Genomic DNA, 23180 nt, shown 5'->3' on the forward strand with positions numbered 1-23180 from the left:
TTCTGGTTCCTTTTATCTGGCAGAAAACAAACTTAACTCTCTCCCTTTTCTTGAACTAACCCTAATATTGAAAGACAGAACTAAAATATGTTTGAAAGTCAAGAACATTGTTGTTGTTTAGTATTTCAACAATAGGTAGAAAAAGCTTTTACTAATGTTACCCATTTATTTCTTATCACATTTTGGTACCCTTTAACATGAAGAGTTGTTATATACTGGAAACAAGCTATTTTTCACCATTTTGAATTGCTGGCCTGTTTGACACTTGTAGGCATTCAGCATACAATGTTAGGTTTTGTTAATCACAGAAGAAATGAAAATGTTCAACATATTTGTATATTGGAAAACATCCAAAATGATATATGTGTGTATGTATGTATATAGGATTCACTTACCTTAACAGGAAATTGCAAAACAGGCATTTTCTTAACATCATTTTTCACTAGGGAGACATGCAAGTTACATTGTAGAAAACATTATACAGTAGAAAAGCATTAACACACTGGAAAGAAGGTGGTGTGTTGCTCTAAGCTCTTTTAAGGGCCATTTCATTCATTTTGAAGAGGCAAACTCCGGGATTGCTACAAAGTTAACCTTTATGATGTATACCGGTATTTGTTTACATTCTTGCTTCATGTTTTATTTATGTGGGCATTTGTGTAATGCCTTTCAGGGCTATATAGCCCTTTCAAGGCAGTTCACATCATAAAATAATGGGGAAAAGTAATTTCACAAACAGCAGCAATAAGCACACTTCCCACAGGAGGGAGTGCCATAACAATTGGGTCACCTCTTTTTATTTACTTGACCACCTTAAAGTAAAACGTTTGTACCTGCCAGCCTGATAGACCATGCTAGTGGTCCCTCACACTAGGTATTCAAGGTCAGGAAAATTTATATGGGTCTCCCTGGTCCCAAGCCATTTAGGGCTTTAAAAGTAGTACAGAATCACAATTGCAGTACAGAATCGCAAGTAAATATTCCAAGCATTTTTCACCAGCTGAAGCTTTCAGACAGTCTTCAAAAGCAGCCCCACAAGAGTGTGTGTTATCAGTAATCTAGTCTGCCGGTAAGTAGGGCATGAATTATTGTGGCAATATCTGCTTTCTCAAGATGGCGGTGCAGCGGGTGAATCATCCAGAATTGATAAAAGGTGCTCCTAGTCACTGATGCTGTTTGCACCTTCATTGATAGTACCAAGTCTGGGAGAACCCCAATTATTGCATTTTTAGAAGTACAATAATCCCTCACTTTATGCATAGGTTCAGTTAAAATTGAAATGCGTATTGTTGAAATTGCATAATTCAAATGCACATAAAATGAGGGATTACTATACACCTAAAATGTTAAATGTATGAGGAGGTCCTAACTGCTGTTGCTATTGTGTATAGATTAGAGTAAAATCCCATGTACAATTGTGTGTTGTTCTTTTGCTCCTTTCCAAGAAAACTCAGCTTTGTAGGCTACTGGTTCGCATGACAAATGCAGAGACCACAGAATGATAGCAGCCAGCGCTTTGCATGGTAAGTAACTTTTATCTGTTTCCCCTTTCAAACTGAAGAATCGTGTTTTGCATCAGAACAAAAATAAAGTATTTCTGTCTTCTATCAGTCCATCCAAGCTGAATCAGCGATTTTCACAGTTCTAGTGCAGATCTTTTGCAGAAATCAATTATGCCTTTAGTTTGAGAGTCTATTTTAATCTTTTTTGTGGTTACAGAATATATTCTAGTCTGAACCCTTAATTGATGCAGTATCACTCGGGGGGAAAATAGACTATTCCGTTTCAGATACTTGTGTGTTTTGTAATCACTATACAAAGACGTGCAATTATTAGATAAGGGGTTGCTAACCTCCTTTGGCTTGAGGGCCACTTTCACCCTTGGTTAACTTGCCCGGGTCTGTATGCCAGTGATGGATGTCATCACCTGCATGTACACACAGAGAATGGACCCAGCCACACAGAGCTCCCGCTCCTCAGCTGATCTGTGCAGGCCAGCAGAGGAGGAGCAGTTATTGCGCCCTCCATGCTCATCAAACGATTGTTGATCTCATTGACTGGGGAAGCGGCAGTTCCCATTCCCATCAGGGTGCTGGGCTGAATGGAGAAGTTTAAACAGGGTCTACTTTCCCCCACTTTTTGCTGCTGCTAAATCAGAGGGATCTTGGGGTTACATCAGGGTCTTGGGATTGGGTTAACACTTCCTTGGTTTGAGATACTTTGTACACGGATACTCCAGCACAGGACGGAGGAACCTTTTCCGTTCCTAGGGCATTTCCCCTTCCTTCCTGGGCAACCAGGGGCTGTATGCAACTGGTGGGTAGGGCCAGAGACCAAAGTGAGTGGAGCAACAGATGTACCTCTAAGCTGCATCCCAGCCGTTCAGAAGTTGGGTGTTTCTCTACATCTGCACCCACATCCACCTCTTCATCTAGCCAACCAAGAGATGGATACATTCTGAACAGGCAAAGCCACTTTGGGGTGGGGTGGAATAGGGCTGGTGAAGAGCATGGTCTGAGCAGAGAGTATTGTGGTCTGGCGAGAGCCCTTAAGGATCAGATAGGGAGCCTGGATTTTGGCCCATAGGCAATTAGGCATGAGGTTTCCCACCACTGCTCTACTGTATCAATAACCTTTTGCATCAGTTTCTCACTTAAGGGCTTGCTAAATGAGTTGCCAAACTTTGTTCAGCCATCAGTTGTATATTAAATTAGGCCAGTAGAGATGCAACTTTTAGCTGTGTGTTTCACTTATGGTTTTAAACACTGCAGTACAAGATGCTAAAAAGAGCCGCTTTTTCTGGTGGTGGAAGAGGGGTGCAACATACTGGCCACAAACGGACAGAGCTGGCATGGATTTTAAGAAAGGCTGCCATGCCTTAAGGACTGTCATAAGAATCACACCATGAAGTTGTGGAGTAGCAACTTGTCCTTTGGCATTCAGAAGAGACTTTATAGCCCCATTTGCCATGGATCCACTTGCTAAAAAGCACATGTGCAGGTTTCTCTAGAGTTCATGGCTGTAGAGTTGGCTGCAGGGTGTTGTACAGAGAGCCTCACTCTAGTCTGTTCTGCCATCTTAAGATAATGATCCATGAAAAATGGACTATTCCTCACAGGTGTCATGACTTTTAGAATTATTTTGGAATGTGTTTCAATAGAGGTTAAAAATAAATAAATCTAAAGTAGATTTTAGACTCAGGAGGATACTGGGTCAGTTTTTCACACACACATTTTTGAATTTCTTTTGTATTTCCTAGGGAGAAAGCATTATAAATGCCTTGGAAAATCTTACCTTAGTTGCCACAGATTTTTGACAGTATTCTGATATCAGACCTGCACCCTAGATGGCCTAGATGGTTCAGGGATGAGCAAGCAAGGCACATGTTCTTGTTTCACTTCCGTCCCTCAGTGCACAGGGCTTGCAGAAAAAGACTGTAGTCATCTGCACACTTTATTGAGCTGCATTATTGAATCCTGTGGGATTTCTAAGCAAATGTAATTTGAATACATCTGCAAATTCCATTTTTTTATCAGCTCCTTTAGTGTGGAAAAATGAAACGGAGCAGGAGGATGTTAATATGAAAATACCTTTCAAATAAGTCTTGTGTTCTTCACTTGCCTCCAGTTAAACTACACAGTGGGTGACATCCAGTATTAGTCATATTTAGAGCAGACTAATGGCAAGTTCTTAAAGAAATGGGAGTGCCTGACCACCTTATCTATCTCTTGAGAAATCTCTATGTGGGACAAGAAGCTACAGTTAGAACTGGATATGGAATAACTGATTGGTTCAAAATTGGGAAAGGAGTACGGCAAGGCTGAATATTATCTCCCTCTTCCTGCTTTTTTAATTTATATGCAGAATTCATCATGCGAAAGGCTGGACTGGATAAATCCCAAGCTGGTAATAAGATTGCTGGAAGAAATATCAACAACCTCAGATATGCTGATGACACAACCTTGATGGCAGAAAATGAGGAGGAATTAAAGAACCTTTTAATGAGGGTGAAAGAGGAGAGCGCAAAATATGGTCTGAAGCTCAATATCAGAAAAACTAAGATCATGGCCACTGGCCCCATCACCTCCTGGCAAATAGAAGGGGAAGAAATGGTGCCAGTGAGAGATTTTACTTTCTTGGGCTCCATGATCACTGCAGATGGTGACAGCAGTCACGAAATTAGAAGACACCTGCTTCTTGGGAGAAAAGCAATGACAAACCTAGACAGCATCTTAAAAAGCAGAGGCATCACCTTGCCGACAAAGGTCCGTATAGTTAAAGCTATCGTTTTCCCAGTAGTGATGTATGGAAGTGAGAGCTGGACCATGAAGAAGGCTGATCGCCGAAGAATTGATGCTTTTGAATTATGGTGCTGGAGGAGACTCTTGAGAGTTCCATGGAATGCAAGAAGATCAAACCTATCCATTTTGAAGGAAATCAGCCCTGAGTGTTCACTGGAAGGACAGATCCTGAAGCTGAGGCTCCAATACTTTGGCCACCTCTTGAGAAGAGAAGACTCCCTGGAAAAGACCCTGATGTTGGGAAAGATGGAGGACACGACAGAGGACGAGATGGTTGGACAGTGTTCTCAAAGCTACCAACATGAGTCTGACCAAACTGCGGGAGGCAGTGGAAGACAGGAGTGCCTGGCGTGCTCTGATCCATGGGGTCACGAAGAATCAGGACACGACTAAACAAAGAGCAGACTTATTTAAATCAATGGGTTTACTCTGGTTTTGATATTGCCTCCTATTTCTATGAGATATCTAAAGTTTTGACATTGCTATAAGCTTCAAGAAGTGCTTTAAGAAAGTACATTAGACATTTCAAAACAGGAAGATTTGTATTCAAGTATAATCTTCAATACAGTTTGTTTTTTACTGCTGCAGATTTGCTATTTGAAAATCTATCCCTGCATCATCAATACCATCTGATGATTTGTTTTACATTTCCTTCCTCCACACATGCATGAGAGCACATAAACAAAGACCACCCTTGAAAAGGCCTTTTCAAATAAGAATTGTGATTTGCATTCCCTGGATTTTGTTTTAACGCTTGACTTGTGTTTGGCACTCATTTTGCCAATCTGTGTGCAGTATTTTCTTACTGTGATAATCTATCAAGGCATTCACAATACCTGAAAAATGCATTGTGAACAGCTTGCGTATGACTATTGGTGTGTGGCCCAGGACAGCTGGTGGAAGTGAGGGGGAAATCTTGGCTGCTGGAGCCGATACAGAAAGTGACTTACTTGGAAGGACTGAGGGTGGTCTTAGGGTAGTGCAGAGAATGGCAAGAGTTGCACAAGTTTTATTTTGGAGGTCAAGGCATTTATGCCAATGTTCAGCTCTTGGAGCCCAGAATCCAGATAGGAATGTTTATTTGGGGGGAGGAGCAGCAGCAAGGTGGACTCATTTAACCATGTATGCTGCTGTACTGATAGGTCAGTGTCTTTAGCCATCCAGAATGTTTATGCATTGGTCAGTGGAGTCTGTGTGTGTAAGACACAGAATGGGAGAGAGAGAGCTAGAAAGGAAATGATTTCTTTTTGACAGTGTGATAGGAGGCAGGGAGGAACAGCAGGAGGGCACAGCCTGGGATGGCAGGAAAAGGGTAGAGAACTTGTTGGCTGCTTGGACATATGAAAAAGTAAGTTATAGATGGCAGAGAAATGGAGATGTATGAACAGTCCTTTATCTTGAGGGATCTACAATAGTGATGCCCTCTACCCCTGCCCAACTCAGTCACACCATTAAGTTCCACCATGTTCAATGGGAGTTATCCCAAATTTTCAAAAAGAACTGGAGTGTCTTTATTTCCCAGGTAATTGCATCCAGTCCTTTTTGAAGTCATGGGTGGTGACATTTGGACTATGGGGGTTGGACTGGATGGCCCTTGTGGTCTCTTCCAACTCTATGATTCTATGACTCAGCCACCAAGATAACATGGTCAAGCCCAGCACTGCAGGAATCACAACAGAAGTGTGTTTATACTGAAAAAGCATCTGTTAAACTTTTGGATCATTCATTGTCCTTTTTTGCTGATGCAGTGAAAATCTTAATGAAGCATATATGGGCATCCTTGGAGAAGCGTAGATGCATTAAGAGTCTCCTCTCCTTCTACACCAGTGGTGTCCTCCTGAATAAGAAGACCACAGCAGCCGTACTCCACTGGCATCAAGCACAGCATCTGAACCTGTGCAGTGTTCTGCAATAAAAGGAGGGCTGTAAGGGCAGTAGATGAATGGTTGAAGCATTCTAATCAGTCTCCACTAAATTTGAGGCGAGGATCTAGAAGAGTCACTTGATGTGGATGTGGCGTTAGCCATGGTTGAAGTGTCCCTGATTGAGATAATGTCTGCTGCTATTCTGCATCCAGTTGTACCTAAAACTCAGAAAACAACAGAACATTATCTTCTACAGCATCTTGTTCTGGAAAACAACTTCCTTCTGAAGCAGCAGCAAACCACCACTGCCACAATTATAAATGCCAGCTCCTTTTCTTCTGGCAATAATAAAGTAATGTCACATCCACTTCTTCACATGAAGGTGGCACCTACAGCTGCGGCCACAGTAGATGCAGACAAATTAGGCAGCACAGCAAGCATGGCAGGCAAGTGTCCTCCTTTGTATGAGAGCCCAGCTTAAATGACAATGGCAAATATCATCTGTCTCTGCACTACAGGGGACTGCTGCAAAATAAGAGAAGCAGAACACATCAACAGCATCTACACATTCCTCCAGGTTCCCCTCCCCAGGGCAATCTCCATGTCTAGTGAGCAGGTGGGAGGTGTGCAGTTGAGTTTGCATCAAATTATTAACAATGGTATACAAAGCCCTAAATAGCTTGGGACCCAAATACCTGCAGGAGTGCCTCTTCCATTACCAGCTAACTTGCTCCTTAAAATCAGGTGGCAGCAGTTCTTCTTGTAGTTCCCACTTGGATTTTGGGGAGGGTGGTTGTATATAGAAAGGCCTCCTTGGTAGGACTCAAACTTTGGAATGATCCTCCTACAAATGTATGCCATTATTGTTGGTCTAAAGATGTCAACTTTCTATTTTTCCATAGTTTTGTAGATTGGTGGTGGGACATTTAATCCTCAGCAGGAATATTTGAATTGGTGTTTTAATGAGTTGCTGCTATTCTTTTTTAATATTATGATTTTTTGTTTTATGTACATTGCCCCGAATTCCTTTGGAGGAAGGATGGTTTATAAATATTTTAAACAAACAGAAGAATCTCTAGGAAGCAAACCTGACAGCCCAATCATCCTACATGGTGGAAACAACATGCTTCACAAGCTACAGTCCTGGGTGACGTTCGAGGAGTAGTTGAGGAAGGCCATACAGCTTGTGCAACTACAAAACACACATAATCGAGGCTGTGGAAGGCATTGATTGCTGATCACTTGGACCCACAGTTCCACAATACCTCTGGCAACTAGGTGTGGGGAGATGGTCCTCTGGAAATACAGTTAGAGAAAGAGCATGTGACGGCCACCTATTCTGCAAGAAAAAGGGTAAGAAGAATCTTACTCTTGAGTAGCAGCACTTTGCCTTTCTCCCAGGCGTACAAAGCTGTTTCTTATCATACTGATCTTGGGCTATAGGTTCCAGGAAGCTTACAGCTTTCAGATTTTTCCTCCCTCAAGCAAAGAGATGTGCCATATTTCACATCAGCAATACAATTCTACTGCCTTTACATTTGATCCTCAGGGCAGATCAGGCTTCACAAGTTAACAGGAAAGATGCCCATTTCTGGATAATTCACAACAACTCATAAAACAAGATCCATGTAAACAGTCCAGGACAGCAAAGTTCAAAGGAGCACAAGCACCTTTGGTGAAACTGTCAACATAAAGCTGAATAAGTGCATTGAGGCTCTAGCCAATGAAGTGCTGATTGAAGTACCCCATGTGCAGTAGAAGGCCATATCCCCAGTCTGGCTGGTTGGGACCACTGCTCACCGCCTTCCTCCTCCTGTCTAGCCTGGAAATCCACTCCTCCTGCTTCTGCCACCGCTCAAATTAGGATGCAGGAGGAGCAGAGTGATGATAAGGAAGATGGCCCAAAGTGGCAGCGAGCAAACCTGCTGATCCACTGTTGTCTCCTCCACAAAGCAGGCAGCACCAACAGGGCTTCCCCTGTTGGTTGTAGGTCCCAAGATTGTTGATATTTTAAGTGTTTTTTAAGCACTCTGGTTCCAAGCCAATTAGGACTTGATACACTGATGCTAACACCTTGAAGGGAGCCAAGTAGTTCACTGGTGGGCAGAGCAGTGGTGCTGGCTAGGGCAAATAGGAGCTGGAGTCCAATAACATTAGGAGGGCCACAGGATTCTCATCCTGCTCTAAGTTGTGGGGAAATTAAGATGGTGACTGCCTGATGCTGCTCAGAGCAGTAGTTGGGGCACTGTTGCTTCTGCCTGTCATTGCCACCAGAAGGTCCTGCCCAGTGTCCCATAAGATGTGAAATGGGCCCAGCAGCCAATGCTGCCTTTTAGACAAAGTGATCAGGAAGGGAAAAGAAACAGGACCAGGACCAGGAAATAAGTTTTCTTGACTTTTTAAGAAAAACCTTGCATACCTAAAAACCTTACATATACAGGCACAGCCAGTATAATTGGTAAAGGAAGACCTAACCAACTCTGGGATGTGAGTCAATCCGAGATGACTGTCCAGAGGGCAAATTGGATTAAACTGTGTACATGCACCTGTGCTCATAAGATGTCACTCATTCTCACCCGTTCGCAAGTCACTCATAGGAAGGAAGCAGTGTGACTATATCTGCTTAATCAAATGTGTCTATGCTGTGTTTTTGCTTTACTCTGAAAGCACATGGTTTCTAATTTGCATTGCTTTAGCTAGCAAGAAAACAAAGGTTGGTCGCTGAGGTGGTCATCTGCTGTCACATTGGTTCAGTATTTCACTAGCGAGCAAGTAAATGTCCAAAAAGAAATCTTTGGCCTCAAAACTGAATGACATTTAAAAGAAAAGAAAATATCACTAATTCCTATCATACCATGGCTGAAGTGGTGCATATAGTGCTCATTGTAAAAGGCTAGGTGCCCACATCTTAACAATAGACTATTGAATAGGTAAATGAAGCTCAGACTGTTTCAACAGTACCACTGTTGACGGGATCCAGTCATAAACATCCAGCAGGCAGTGAGTTAACTAACCAGCCCTTTGGAAGAGGAAATGGAGGGTTGTGCTGTCTGATTATATTGACAGCTACTGTGGGCATATATTAAAGAGCAAAAAAGTCATAGCTTCAAAGTCTGTGTAGCTTTGTAGCTGTCTCGCTTTTGTCTCGCAGTTTCAAGATCCAGCATGCTGCATCAGATAGCCTTGCTGGCCACTGTTACTGTCCTGGGAGTCTTGGAACAAGGTAAGGAACATGCCACTACTATTAGAGACAAGTTTAATATCTCTTTTTAGGCAGTATGAGCCAAATAATATCTCTCAAGTTAAATAGGAAATATGCACCATTGATGTGGCTGTTGGGAGAAAAATATGAACTTTAAAGTCTAAAAATATAATTGACTTGCAACTCTTGCCTTCTATTTTAGAGTGGCAGGGAATGGAAACTGGATTGTAAGCCATACTTGCAATGTTGATAATGGTGTAAACAACTTTTTAAAACGTTTGTTCATTAGAATTCCAACAATTGCCTAAAGAAACAAAATTGTAAGAAGGGTCAAGATTAACAGAACTAAATCAAAGGGATAATTTGCTAGGGAATTTAGGCTTCTCTCATGGGAAACCTTGAGTACTAACAAGATGACTTAAATCTCTGTCTCCAGGAGTTAGAGCAAAACACTGCATAAAGTGAGGTACATGGAATGTAAAGTGTCTCTATTGCATCCTAGCAATTTCATATGCAACGGCAGATTAATACTTAAAAAGGCACTCAAATCAACTTTATTCTTTTTACATAATGAGCAGGGGAAAGAATAATGATCAAGACTGTTCAAATCTGGCAACAATATAAAGAGACTTTAATGTGGACTTGATAGATAGCCTGTTCCAAAAAAACAAAAAACCCAACCCTTTAGTTGTGGTATAAACTGACAGTGAGATTTGTTTTTAATTCTTATATTGACAGCTTGGCCAATTAAATATGTCAGCTAGAGTGGTGTGTTTATTGTGTGCTGATGTATAATATCTGAAAGTCTGTTCTGGTGATATGCTGGGAACTGTCTTACCCTTTTTTTAAAAAAAAACACCTGTTCATACAAGTGGGGTCTTCATATGAGGGGATAATATGCAGAGCAGAAGTGGATGCTTCACTTACAAACTTTCATGAGTTTATGATTCCCCTTGCAACAAAAGTAAAACTCTAAGTTGTAGGGTTTTTCCCCCAAAGAGGAGACTGCAATCTCACAGGAGCTGATGGGCCCCACATTACGCAGTTGTTTTTTGTTACTTTTTATTTCAGTTGTCCTAGCACATTTTTAGGAACCAGGTTTGAGTATTAGTAATAGAGTTCTAGAAAATAATCAACTTAATGGAAACCTGATGGCAAATCAACAGTGTGTATGTGTGTGTTTTAAGACTGATCTTAATTGTAGCAAGTAGGACTTGTAACCAGGGCTGGCCCAAGACATTTTGGCACCTAAGGCAAACCATAAAGTGGTGCCCCACCTCCCAGCTAGGAAAGAAGGGTGACTGAGTATGTACATCAGCAACAAGCAACATAGGGATCAGCTGCCCCTGTGGATCCTGCCACTTGAGGTTGTTGCCTCACCTTGCCTCATGGGTGGGCCAGCCCTGACTAACAGAATTTTGCCATGTGGAGGCCCTGCCATTCCTTGTTCCAGTCCATCAGGCATGTCTCCCCTGTGCTACTCCATTCCCCTGCTCCCCTGGTTTTCCATTCCCCCACTCCCCAAACAGTCAAGTCAGTACCTCACTGGGCTGCTCCTGGGTTTCTTCCCTCATTTTTTTTTCTTTTGTGGTACTTCTGCAAACTGTGGGGTTCCTCCGCATTTTCAGATACCTCCAATTTATGCATGGCTATGGCTGTTTTGGCATCTTAAGGAACTGTACACATGCCTACTTTTCAGAAATAGAGGAAATTATGCTCCCTCCCCACTGAAACAAAAATAATGAAGCGTTTGTGCAGGAAGCCAGAGTGATCTTATCTTTACCTTGGAAAGGCAGTACCCAGGCTAATATGAGTCATATTCTCTATCATTTTGGCTTTCCCGTTAAATTGACATCCTTAGTCAATTAATAAATCTGTCCCTTTCTTTTCTGGACTAAGTCAGTGGGGGTGGAGGCAGAGAAACATGAAAGTCAGCTGAGGAATGCAGGTCTTATAGAGTGCTTTCTGCAGCAACTAAAGTATTCCTTAAAGGCACTCACAATTAATAAATATTGGTTTATTCAATTCCTGAAACAGCTAAGCTAGTTTCCTGGTAAGGTAATGGTCCTCTAAGCATGGGCCATTAAGGTGACAAAGGAAGTCAGAGTTAGAAAGACAAAGGCCAGAGTTGAGAGTTGAATTATGTGAGCTAGAAGCTAGATGCTGGCAGGTTGCAGGTTGGGCATCTGGGAGACATAGCCATGCCTGATTTCTGTTGGAATCCAAGGCTGTGGCTTTGAGGGAAGCAAGATCCTCTTGGGGTGATAATGCTGTGAACCCCTCCATTGTAAGCTCAGGTTGTATATATGTGTAAATAAGCCTTCTGCCATAAAGACACCACAGTCTCCAGAGTCCCTCATTTCAAAGGAAACACAAAGGTAAGCACCTTTAACCCCTGGAAATTCACACCGCTTAGAGATTAGGTCTGCATGCAGCGATATGAATGAGAGATGCAAGGTATGTGGAAAAATAAGAGCTGAGAGATCGAGGAGTCAAATTGGAAAAGGGGAGTTGAAAGACAGTAGAGAAAAAGGAGTGAGAGTAGGCACGGAGTGAAGAAGTAATTTGTAAAGAATGTCTAGAGCATGCAGTAAGATAAAAAGGCAGGAGCATGAATAAAAGTCACACTAAAAGCCTGAGGAGATGATGATGGAAGAGATGAAAGTGGCCAGAGAAATGAGCCAAGCATTACCAAGAGATGTTTTGGAGAGGAAGACTGAATCTGAACGAGGCAATGTAAGAGAGGCAGAGTGCTGGAGTAAAAAAAGACATAAAATTAATATAATCTAGGAGAAATAGATTCAATGCCCGCTCCACCGTCAAGATGTTGTGCTGCAAAGGCAGTGTTCCTAAGCAGTCAGCACTGAGATGGAGGTAATGGAGAATGGAGCAAAATCATTGGGGAATAAGAGGCAGTTGTGATGTCGGGAAATGCCCCTCGGAAAGTAAAGCAGGGTGCAACAGGAAGCAACTGGCTAAGAAACAAACCAAGTTTTCAGTCAGATCTCCCACAACCTGTTTTTAATAAGCGAGCAAACCTTTAATAGTTTACTTCACGCAGTGCATGATTCTGTGATTAGATCTTTGCTGAGATGGAAAATGGAGCAGAATCATTACAAGGGCGGAAGTTAGTTTTCCCTGGGGGTTGGCAACCTCTGCCAGGCTCTCTTCAAACCACCATTGCTACCTGGGCTGAATTCTTATCTGTATTGCTTTCTCCTTGTCACCTTGATGTTGGCATCTTTAATTTAGAGAGCTAAAGACCATATTTTATGGACCCTCAGATTGATACAGTGTTGTCTGTTTGTAGTGCGTGGGCTTCACCTTTGATCAGGTGCAGAGTGAACATCCTTCATGGTCTCCATATGTTAGGGATGAGGGCTTTCTCTTCCTATATCTATGAAATGCTTCCTCCTGGGAGACTTGCCTGACTGCCCTTTTTGTGAAGTCTTTTTGAGAGCAGGGAAATACGTTCTTTTCTCCCTCCAAATATTTCAGTAACTTTAGGAAGTGTTTTGTCCTAAATGTAGCACAAGTTTGTAAGGTTTTAGAGTTAACATCTTTTAACTGAATGTTTTTGTTTGCTGGGGTCACTACTTTTTCTTGTGGTATGAGGAATTTCCTTTTATGAATAGTTTTGTTTAACAGAGGGGCTTGGTGGTTGTTTTTGAGATATAATCATGTGTAATAACTTTTGTCTTTGTGATTCTCTGTGTTTTTGTAAGCTGCTTAGAGGTTCTGGTGCAGGCCATACACATACCCAATTAAATATACAAATAAAAAAGAAGACCTTCCAATTCAGAGTGGGGTGTGTGGGTGTCCCCATCCGTGTCCCCTTTCCCTGGCCAGGGTTGAGCTCTGGCATCTCTTTTTCTGAAAGCGAAGTACCAGGGTGTATAGCAATTGCTGTTAAAGTTTTCACTATTAGATACATTCAGCCCCTTAGCCACCTAGTTCTCCAGTCATTGTATCTTGACTGCCCTCCATGGTTTTCACTTGACAGTGCAATGCGGACTGAGCAATCCCAGAGACCATACAATTCTGTGTATATGTTGGTAGAGAAATGGAAAATGCAGGGGGTGGGGTGGGGGTGGGCAGGAGATGGAATGGGTATCTTGGGACAGAGCATGGCTGGCTGTCACTTCACAGCGCAGAACTCAGGTCTTGATTTTATTGGCCTTCTTGTGTTAGGATAAGCCACAATGCTAGACTAAGGGCAGCTGGGAGCAAATCTGTGCTGTTGTGTTTCTAAGAAGCGATGGCCTCATTGGTTTGATTCTTTGCTTAATTCAATGGTCTTGAGGGGCTGCTTAATTATAATTTCACTCCTTACTAGAGACCAGGCTTCCTCAACCTCGGCCCTCCAGATGTTTTTGACCTACAACTCCCATGATCCCTAGCTAGCAGGGCCAGTGGTCAGGGATGATGGGAATTGTAGTCTCAAAACATCTGGAGGGCCGAGGTTGAGGAAGCCTGCTAGAGACTGTCATTCAAGAACTGATCTGATGACGGTGCCAATTCCATTAACGAAGATAAAAAGGGAGAGGGAGATGTTGTACAACCATTTTTCTTAATAATCAAGTTTATATCTCAAGTTTTCACCTCTTGGTTAGGGTGGATGGAGTGTAATCAAAATGTTAATTTAAATGTTGTCATTTTTCTAGCTTTCACTGCTTGGAAAGAAAACGTACAGGCTGTTTTAATTAAATGTTTAAAAATGTGAAAATGGTTTGGGTATTAGGGACAAAAACAAGAGTTTTGTGGCCCCTTGAAGTCTAACAGATTAATTGTGGCACAAGCTCGGGATGGAGAACCTGTGGCCCAAGATGTTATTGGCATGGCCAGTGGTTTGGAATGATGGGAGCTGTAGTTCAGCAACATCTGGAGGGCCACAAGTTCCCAATCCCTGGGATAACCCTTTTCTAGCCCAGAATCCACTTTGTCAGGTACATGAAGCATAAACTTCAGGTGGCAGGCTATCTTTTTGCATTTTTGCATTGAACTCCAACAGTTTTTCCGTTTTACAACTGCATGCATCTGAAGAAGTGGACTCCTATTTCATGAAAGCTCATGCCATAATAACATTTGTGTCTCTCAGCCAAGGGTGAGCAGTTGGAGCATAAGATGGAGAGGATGTTAAAAGAGCATCATTCCAGTTAGGATGTGTATGGAGTTGGGGGAGGAGAGCCACATGGCTCCAGTTTGGTAGTGGTGCCCCAGTTCTGGAGACTTTCCTTCTGGAGGCATGCCTGGCCACCTGTCTGTTGGACCTCCCTGTTCAATGGCTGCACAATTTTAGAATTTTTCAGGCACCTTTATTGCTCTTGAGAGGAAGGCGAGACCAGGATGATGAGACTAAAGGTAGTTTGCAAATGGATGATTCTGTAATGAATGAGACTTTAGTTTATTACTCTTGCAAGTGAAACATGAATGGTGCTTGCCAGTGCAGATGAGCAAACTATAGGCATACTGGTTATCATCCATTGTGCAACTAGCTGCTATTGGTTGTTGTTTAGTGTAATAAACATAATTTTAAAAAACAATAGGGAACCCATTGTGCTTCATTGGGTGAAATAACTGGCTTCTCTTTCCTCCTTGTTTTACTTTCCATCCAGCCTATTTTGCCATGCAGGTGATCTACGTTCGGCGGAAGTGCAAAGTCTCTCCTCCTGTGACTTCAGGTCCTCCAGAATTTGAAAGGATCTTTAGAGCTCAGTAAGTTAACCTTCTTCCTCCTTCCCTTCCTTTCCCTTCCATGCCACCCCTGGAGATGTGAATCTAGATTGCTCCAAGTAGACATATCTCCCAACGGCATACTTCCAGTCACGTGGGGACATTGGTTACCGTACAGTTGTATACTTAGTTCCTAAACTATACTTAGAACCAACTTCTATTGGCATCAGCAGCTGTAATTCTGTGTACACATGTTTTATGTGATCAGGGTGTTAACCAACCACATACTTCCTCCGCCCCCATTTCAGTCTCTTCAGCAGGCTGCATAGACTGGCAAAGCATCATCTCCAAACATTGCGTTCGAAAAATTCTTAGAAGAGAGTTGCAGCAACAGGAGATGCTGTGGTCTTGTTTGGGGGTTTCCCACAGTCATGCGGTTGGCCAATGTGAGAACAGGCAAAGACATTTTGATGAAACCTTTGACCAGTTTAAGAGACACTGACATGCCTGTTGGCACAGATGAGGTGCAACCACATACACTTTGCTCTTCAGACTCTTCATATACTACTTCTTGCCGTAGTTGTGTAACAACTGTGTATTATACTCACTGGCTTCATGTCTGTGTGATGTGACTACAAGATCACTGAGTTTGAACACCAAACCTTCCATACATTGCAACACTTGTGGAACAAATAGTCTTGAGTTTTCTGCAGTTCAGTGAATGTTTGGCATTGAAGTGATTTCGTGGCCCTTGTGATTTTGTCCCTTGGTTAGCATTTTGGCCAGCATGCAGCTGAATTCTGATGGCAGGGAAGAGCAAGCTGTGACTGGGAGGCGTTGCTTAGCAAAGAATTCCTACCCACTCACCTCTGCACAACTCACTTGACCACCTACTCTGGTTTCTAACTGACACTTTCAAAGGAGATGCTAAAATTGCTTTTAGAATTTTGCAAAGACATCGTGACAGCCTGCATTCAATGTATGAAAAAAAGGGATTATTATTATCTTGCATTTTCTCTCTCTCTTCTTCTCACTCCCAGCCCTCAGCTATTTATTTGGGAGAGGCTCCAACTGCAAGAGTAGAGCTATTAAATTCTGCAGAAAGGTGAACACCTTGTTATGGGTTCCAATTAACACATTCATTTTAAAGGTAGTAAAGCTTGCCATAGACTAACAGTGATGGTCATATACCCTTGTGTCCACATGGAAAGTCACAAAGTATATATGTGGGGGGGGGTTTACAGGTAAGTTCTATCAGAGAAGATGCTTCTGTTTTTACACTGAAGTGATAACTGCTTAAGAGCAATCTGTACTTCACACTGATAGCCCCGTATCTTCAAAGTTCGAGGTAGGAGGGGACAATTTGCTTTGAACAAAGGACAGGGAGAAATGGAGGGCTTCACCTTTCACTTATTGGATGTTTCCCTTTCCCTCTAAACCTTCCCTCCAGGTTCCAGGCCCATTTTTGTGAATTAAGCATGTACGTGGAACACAGTTGTGGGCAAAACCTGCTACCCACAATTTTCAGAGGAAAAGCAAAGTAGCTTTCACCTCTCCAATGCAAATTTTCTCTCCAGTGGGAGTTTTATGAGAGCAAAGAGGACCATGGGCCTTTATTGTACACAGCTGCAGTATAATATGTAATTTGCCTCTCAGCTGAATGTAGCCGCCTGCAGACTTTACCATTCTAAAAATAAGCATCAGTCCACCCACATCTGTTCATAAACAGACACACATGTGTGTCATTTAAAATTAAATGGGCTCTACTGTGTCCAGCTGTATCCTATTCAGACTTTTAATGATTGATGCGTGTACTGGTAATCACCAGATTGGACTACTGTAACAAAACTTTACATCGGCCTATCTTTCTGAAGGCTGAATAGAAACTTCAATCAGTTCAAAGTGTGCTAGTATGTCTCTCTGATGGATACAATGCAGAGGAAGCAGATACTACCAGGGCCAAGATAAATTTATTGGCACCCAGTGTTCTTGGACAGTGTTCTTGAAGCTACTAACATGAGTTTGGCCAAACTGCGAGAGGCAGCGAAGGATAGGCGTGCCTGGCGTGCTCTGGTCCATGGGGTCACGAAGAGTCGGACACGACTGAACGACAACAAATCTTTTTCTGGGCAGTTTCAAACCTGAAATGACCTAAACTCTAGAATACATTGGGGAAACAAGTGCCCATTCCCACATGCCAACCTTATCCAAGATATGGCTGACTGAAATAAGGGGCAGGGCCTGCAGGGCCTTGTGAGTGGTGGCACCTATGCTCGAGATTCCTGCTCTGTAATGTACCTAAAGAGCACTGTTTGGAGATGGTGGCTAATCAGATTTGTTTAATTGTTCTGCTATTTTGAATGGTTTCTAATGGATTTTAATAGCTATTTCATTTTATTATATGTTCTATTTTATATATATTTTCTTTGGACTGTGTGAGATTTAAAACGATTAAATAAATAAACCTTGTGTTGTTCTCCCACCTCACTCCCCTTATTCTTTATTCAGCTCTCCAATGGCAAATATGTCCACCTCTGTTAATGCTGCAGTTCCGTGATACCACTGCTTAGATCTCTTCCCTCTTGGCTTCCTGTCTGCTCTTACATCCAGTGTGACCTCTTCATCCTTTCTCTTGAAAACCTTCAAGCAGTACTTGTCCCCGCCTCTTTTCTTTCATCCCATCACGCTAACCTTTCAGAGTTCCTTGAGAGTGGCATGCATACAGGCAGAAGTGATCCAGTCAACACAGCATACATAAGACTTTCAAAAAGACCCCCCCATCTAGCTTAGCAGTCACAGAACAATAAGCAAGTTCCTCTTTTGGATCAGTAACTTTGTTACAGAGCAGAGAGCAGAGAGAGTATGCATCAGTACACACTTCTGGGAATGAAGGAAGTAGAGTCTCCCCACCCACCCACCCCGGCATTGGGACCTATGCTTTTTCTTGGCTGCTCTGAAGTTCCCTGTTCACAACCTCCACTCTTCTTACCTCTGAAGCTCTTCTCCTCTCAAATGACTCTACCCTTTTCCCCTTGCTGTGTGTGTGCTTCGAACTGCCTCATAGAACACTTGTAGGGTGCCAGCTGTTCCTTCAAATTTCACCTCTCCTTTTCCATGAATGCTTTGGCACAACCTCCCTTGACCAAACTGCATCTAAGCCTAAGTGTGTGCATCACTGAATATAGTTGCCTATGTGTCCTTTGTTATCTGTCTCCTTTGCTACCCCCACCCAGTTCCTCCCTTGTTTCCCGTTTGTTGAATTTTTGAATGTGAGCCCATTGATGTGTTTTTTCCTTAATCGTAACACAAGGAACATGGATGTCAGTATATAAGCATAGTGAATTACATAGCACAAAATTTCCCCTGTATTTTCAGTATCTCTCAGCAATAGAAACAACTTCTTTGTTCCTTTTTAATGGAAATCTTAGATTCTCTGCATTCAACAGGAGTTCCTTGCTGCCGTTCCTCACCCGCCAAGTACCAGAGTAGTATGGTCACAATCAGATAGTACCTGGATTCTTCTCCCTTGTCATATTCATTGCAGTGATTGAGCATGTCAGAGCCTTGCATTTGCCTCATGAAATGTCAAGGAAGCATTAAGATAAGCTTGTTAGATATTCCAAATGAATTGGTACCAACTTTCACCTTCTAGCTAGAGGTCAGGGGAGAAAGGTTCTATTCCAGCCTTCTCTCTGACATCCTCATCTCAGGGAAGAGTTTTGTTTGCAGGGACATTCAGTCATGTAAAATGTCTTAAAGTGGTACAGTCCATTCTCTGCAGTGTGAAGTAGACCATAGTGTTGCGGGTTACAGATAAGGATATTGTTCCCAGTGTGGGGTGCTTCATGATAAATCCAGTCATTAAATAAGCTGGTTAGGTGGGATATTATCCAGGGTCTAAGCCTCAGTCATCATTGTGTGTCATCTCCCCATCCCCAAACTACAGATTAATTAATTTTCTTCTTTGTTTTGTTTAGAGCAAATTGCACCGAATACTTCCCAATATTTCTTTCCCTCTTGTGGGTGGCTGGAGTCTTTTCCCATCAAGGTAAAAAGCAAACCTTAATTCATAAAACTCTTAATGTGAAAAGCATAAAACGTTTTTGTCAGCTAAGCTGCTGCCGCTGTGCTACTTACGCAGCTCCAAAATGATGTTTGTTGCTACATAAAGGGTGGCACTCAGCTGCCGTGTCATGTCAGTGCAAGAGTTCTGTTTGTGCCATGGGACTTCCCCCCACCCCTCTTCCCTGCCTGGTGTGGGAGTAGGAGAGAGGGAGAACTTTCTCTTGGGCCAGTAGAAATCGTTGTGCTGGTGGAACAAGACACTTAACTGTTCTGTTGGATTTCACCCTATGCTAACATAATCTTACTGCATATTTTGAGCAAAGGGTTCAAGTCTTCTGCTCTTTAAATGAGGTGGCTTCATGCTTCAGGTTAGAAGTGGGAAACTTATTTTGCTTCTGAAGATCACATGATACGATGGGTGGCCACTCAGGGGCCTCATTCCACTGGGCTGATGTTGGCTGTTGCCTGCACATAGATGCTCTATGTCTCTCATGTGCAGACACATGCGCTCTCTCACTCACACATGCACACACTGCCACTTGCACACATATTCATGGTAAACATGATTGCTGCAGGTGTCTTTCACTGCAAAGTGTGATTAATATAACCTGTATTTAAGTCATGGCCCAATCAGAGATACAGGCACACAGGGGGTTTAAGATGTCAGTATTCTGTCTGTACTTGACTTGCTTGCTGCAGGAAGCAATGGTGAACCTACAACAGTTGTGTCTGCCACATGTAATGTGTGAAGCCACTCTTAACATGTTTTTACCCTCAGTTTTGCTTGCAAGTTTGTGAAAGTTAGGGTGAAAACAAATGCTCATTTGAGCTGCTTCTTGAAAATGTTTTGTGTAGCATGTGACATAATGAACCAATCCACGTAGCAAGTCCTTTACTCCCCAAATTCCCTTTGGTTGTGGTAGCATGGTAATTCCAGAGCCTGGGGGTGGGGAGGGAATGTTTAAAGTTCCAGGAAAGTCACTATGCTGTCAGGGGGAGGGCTAAGTAGAATCCTTCTCCTCTGACCTCTAGCTGAGAGGTGGTATGACTTTCCAAGTTGGTGCCAATTCATTTGGAAGACCTCAGAGGCTTATTTTAATGCTTAAGTCACAACAACAACAAGAGTCCTGTGGCAACTTAAACACTGACAAATTTATTGTGGCACAATAGCACAGGATGCTTTCAAGTAGTGATGGTGTGGTAAATAGTTGTTTTCACTATTAAGGTAAGGCGCTGTGGTCTAAACCACAGAGCCTAGGGTTTGCCGATCAGAAGGTGGGTGGTTCAAATCCCTGCGATGGCGTGAGCTCCCATTGCTCGGTCCCTGCTCCTGCCAACCTAGCAGTTTGAAAGCACGTCAAAGTGCAAGTAGATAAATAGCTACCACTACGGTGGGAAGGTAAACAGCATTTCTGTGCGCTGCTCTGGTTCACCAGAAGCAGCTTAGTCATGCTGGCCACATGACCTGGAAGCTGTACGCCGGCTCCCTCGGCCAATAAAGCGAGATGAGCGCCACAACCCCAGAGTCATCCATGACTGGACCTAACGGTCAGGGGGTCCCTTTACCTTTACCTATACCTAATGCAGGGGCTGTTGTGACCTCAGATTAAAGGCCTCCAAAGTTCCCTCCTCCAAATAACTGATGGATATTGACTTCTGCAGAACTTTGTGTGCTTGGATGTATCTTGTGAGTTGCTGTAGCATAGTGCTTAAGAGCAGGAATTGTAAGTGTAAGCTTTTAATGGGTTTTTTGTTTGAAAGTAGGGTAAATCTTCCAGAGTCTTTCTATAATAACTACTTTGATTGTCTCCTCCTATAGTTTTGGCTGCCTGCTGTGGGGTTCTTTATCTGATTGCTCGCTATCAGTACTTTAGTGGATATGCACGATGTGCTCAAGGAAGGTGAGTTGTCCTAAGCACAATGCTCTGTATTTTTCAATGTGCCAGTCAGCTTGTCTCTCAAATAGGCAACTGCCTGTATGCCACCTCTGGATATTAGCTGCCATCTGAAGTCTTGATGGCAGCCTAACCTTGTATCCCTTCAGGCTACTGATGGGCGGGGGACATACGGAGCTGAGTGCTCTTCCATACCAAAAACATTCCTTACTTATAGAAAACTAAGTATCAGGGGCATTACCGTTTTCCTGGCATCTAGATTTCTATGTGTAGGCATGTGTTGTAGTTTCTTGATGCAGCAGTCCATTTAAACCCGTGAGCTCCAACTGCAGCCTGAAATGATACACCCCACAAACCAACTGACCACTTTACTGAAAGCTAGGTAAAAGAAAATGCAATACCTTGCTCTAGCAACCACAGGTGGCTCACATTCTTGATCTCCTTTTTACAAAACCTCTTTGAAAACCCCCACAATCCTGCTGTTCCACAGGTGTATCATTGCATGTGGCCTAGTACTGGCAGTCCTGCTTAAGGATGTCCCATGTCAGGAGATAATTGCCCTGCAATCATTTTAGAGGGGTGGGGCTGGGACTTGACTGATGACTTTCTTAGGAGAGAGAACAGGAAGGGGGTCACTGGATAGGAGCTTCATAAGTCCTGTAAGTAACTGTATGGTTACATCCCATACCAGTCCCCCTTGGTTCCCGGTTCCAACAGGATCCTGTGTTATATGAAAAACTTTCTATTTGTTGAAATTCTGTTTGGTGTTGTCATCAGAATGGTCCAAATAAATTAGAAAAAGATTTAAAACCAGATGTAACAAATGGTACACATGAGGTTGTGAGAGCTAAAACTTTCTATACTTTCAAACTAATTGCAGTTGTCTCAAAGTCTATTTATCATATTACTATGGAAATCATTATCCAAGAGAAACTTTTAATAAGTGTCACAACTGACCACCCGATCCTAATAGTAACTAACATCTTGTGTTCTTGTTCCTCCCTACAGACTCGCACCCTTGTACCTCAGTGCTGGAGTTCTTTTCATTCTTATTGGCTTGTCTGTGACAGGGCTCCTTATCTATTTTGTGCCACACCCATGTTTTTTATTCCCGAAGTAAGCTTCTGAGTCAGCGTCTAGTGCCCTTCTGCTGGTAAATTATCCTGCTTATGACACCATAGGTTTCAATTTTCATTCCAACATTCATTTCATTTCTTTAAATTAAAATGATTGTACATCTTTCTTTCTTTCTTTTTTTAAAAAAAGCAATTTTGTGACAGTACATTTTCTTAGCTGTGTTGTGGTTGCAACAGCTTTTACATTAAAAGTGACATTGGGTCAGAGTAACAAATATTTATATGTGCCAGCAAGTTTTGGGAATCATCAGTGAGCTCTGAGATGCCAGCCCGGTTTGCTTCTCAGAAACCCTGTTCCAACATGATGGTTTCTAAACAGTATCTATCATAACCAAGCTGTGAACTCATAGTGAATTCCTGTCCGAAGCAAGAACTTACTATCTCTGGTAAGGGTGAGGGCTAACCTGTGGTCTTTCTGATGTTGTTGGATTTCAGTTTGTTTTAGAGCTTCTCTCCCCCCCCCCCGCTCCTTGAGGTTTTCTATCAGCCTTTACCTTTGCTTACGTGTGGCTGCCTTATACAATAGGTACATTTAACTCAGTAATGTCTTCGGTGTGGCTGCAACTCTCAGGCAAAGTAGGACCTTCCTCCATGCAAAATGGCTGTACTTTGTGCTCCAGTTAGTCCTCCCTCTTGGAAACCACAACCCTGCTTTTATTTATGCCTCATTGGTGAGCTTTGGTGCCTGTGGGAAGGCGGCCTTTGATTTGGTCACAACTATTTTGCACCCTTTCGCTTGCATTTGTGCATAGTGCTATCCGCCAAAGGGAACCTACTAGCATTGTGAGTTCACTAATGGATCACCCTATCACATGGAGAATACCTGTGACAAAGGAGGAGAACATGCAGTTTGACGACGTTAAGGGCCAGTGGGTTAAATACGTTGCTGTGTAGAGGAAGTGTCTGTAGGTTTTGGTTTAAATAGAAATCTTCCCCACTGCAAAATCTGTCTTAGCTGTGTTTGTACAGAAAACATGTCATACTTTTAATAGCCCTATAAAATCATGCTTTGCCTTTCCGACTTTCCTAATTAATGAAAGAGC

General features: G+C 42.6%; 1 protein-coding gene across 2 annotated transcripts; it reads left to right on the forward strand.

The window, feature by feature from the left end:
- The first annotated feature begins 1460 nt into the window (after positions 1–1460).
- Positions 1461–22232, forward strand: LTC4S (leukotriene C4 synthase). 2 transcript variants are annotated; one of them, XM_033140268.1, is made up of 5 exons: positions 1461–1523; positions 14984–15083; positions 19019–19089; positions 20926–21007; positions 22010–22232. In XM_033140268.1, exons 1-5 carry the CDS (start codon positions 1499–1501, stop codon positions 22119–22121), a joined length of 390 nt encoding a protein of 129 aa, XP_032996159.1. In that variant the 5' UTR covers positions 1461–1498; the 3' UTR covers positions 22122–22232. The 2 variants fall into 2 exon arrangements, with proteins under 2 accessions (XP_032996159.1, XP_032996158.1); XM_033140267.1 differs by lacking the exon at positions 1461–1523 and adding an exon at positions 9073–9389.
- Positions 22233–23180: the final 948 nt, after the last annotated feature.

Source organism: Lacerta agilis, chromosome 2 (genome assembly GCF_009819535.1).
Source record: "Lacerta agilis isolate rLacAgi1 chromosome 2, rLacAgi1.pri, whole genome shotgun sequence".
NCBI lineage: Eukaryota > Metazoa > Chordata > Lepidosauria > Squamata > Lacertidae > Lacerta > Lacerta agilis.

Coding starts and splice junctions, on each gene's coding strand:
- LTC4S (XM_033140267.1), top strand. CDS start 9,332: ATGCTGCATCAGATAGCCTTGCTGGCCACTGTTACTGTCCTGGGAGTC. Junction 9,390..14,983: donor CCTGGGAGTCTTGGAACAAG/GTAAGGAACATG, acceptor CTTTCCATCCAG/CCTATTTTGCCATGCAGGTG. Junction 21,008..22,009: donor GCACGATGTGCTCAAGGAAG/GTGAGTTGTCCT, acceptor TCCTCCCTACAG/ACTCGCACCCTTGTACCTCA.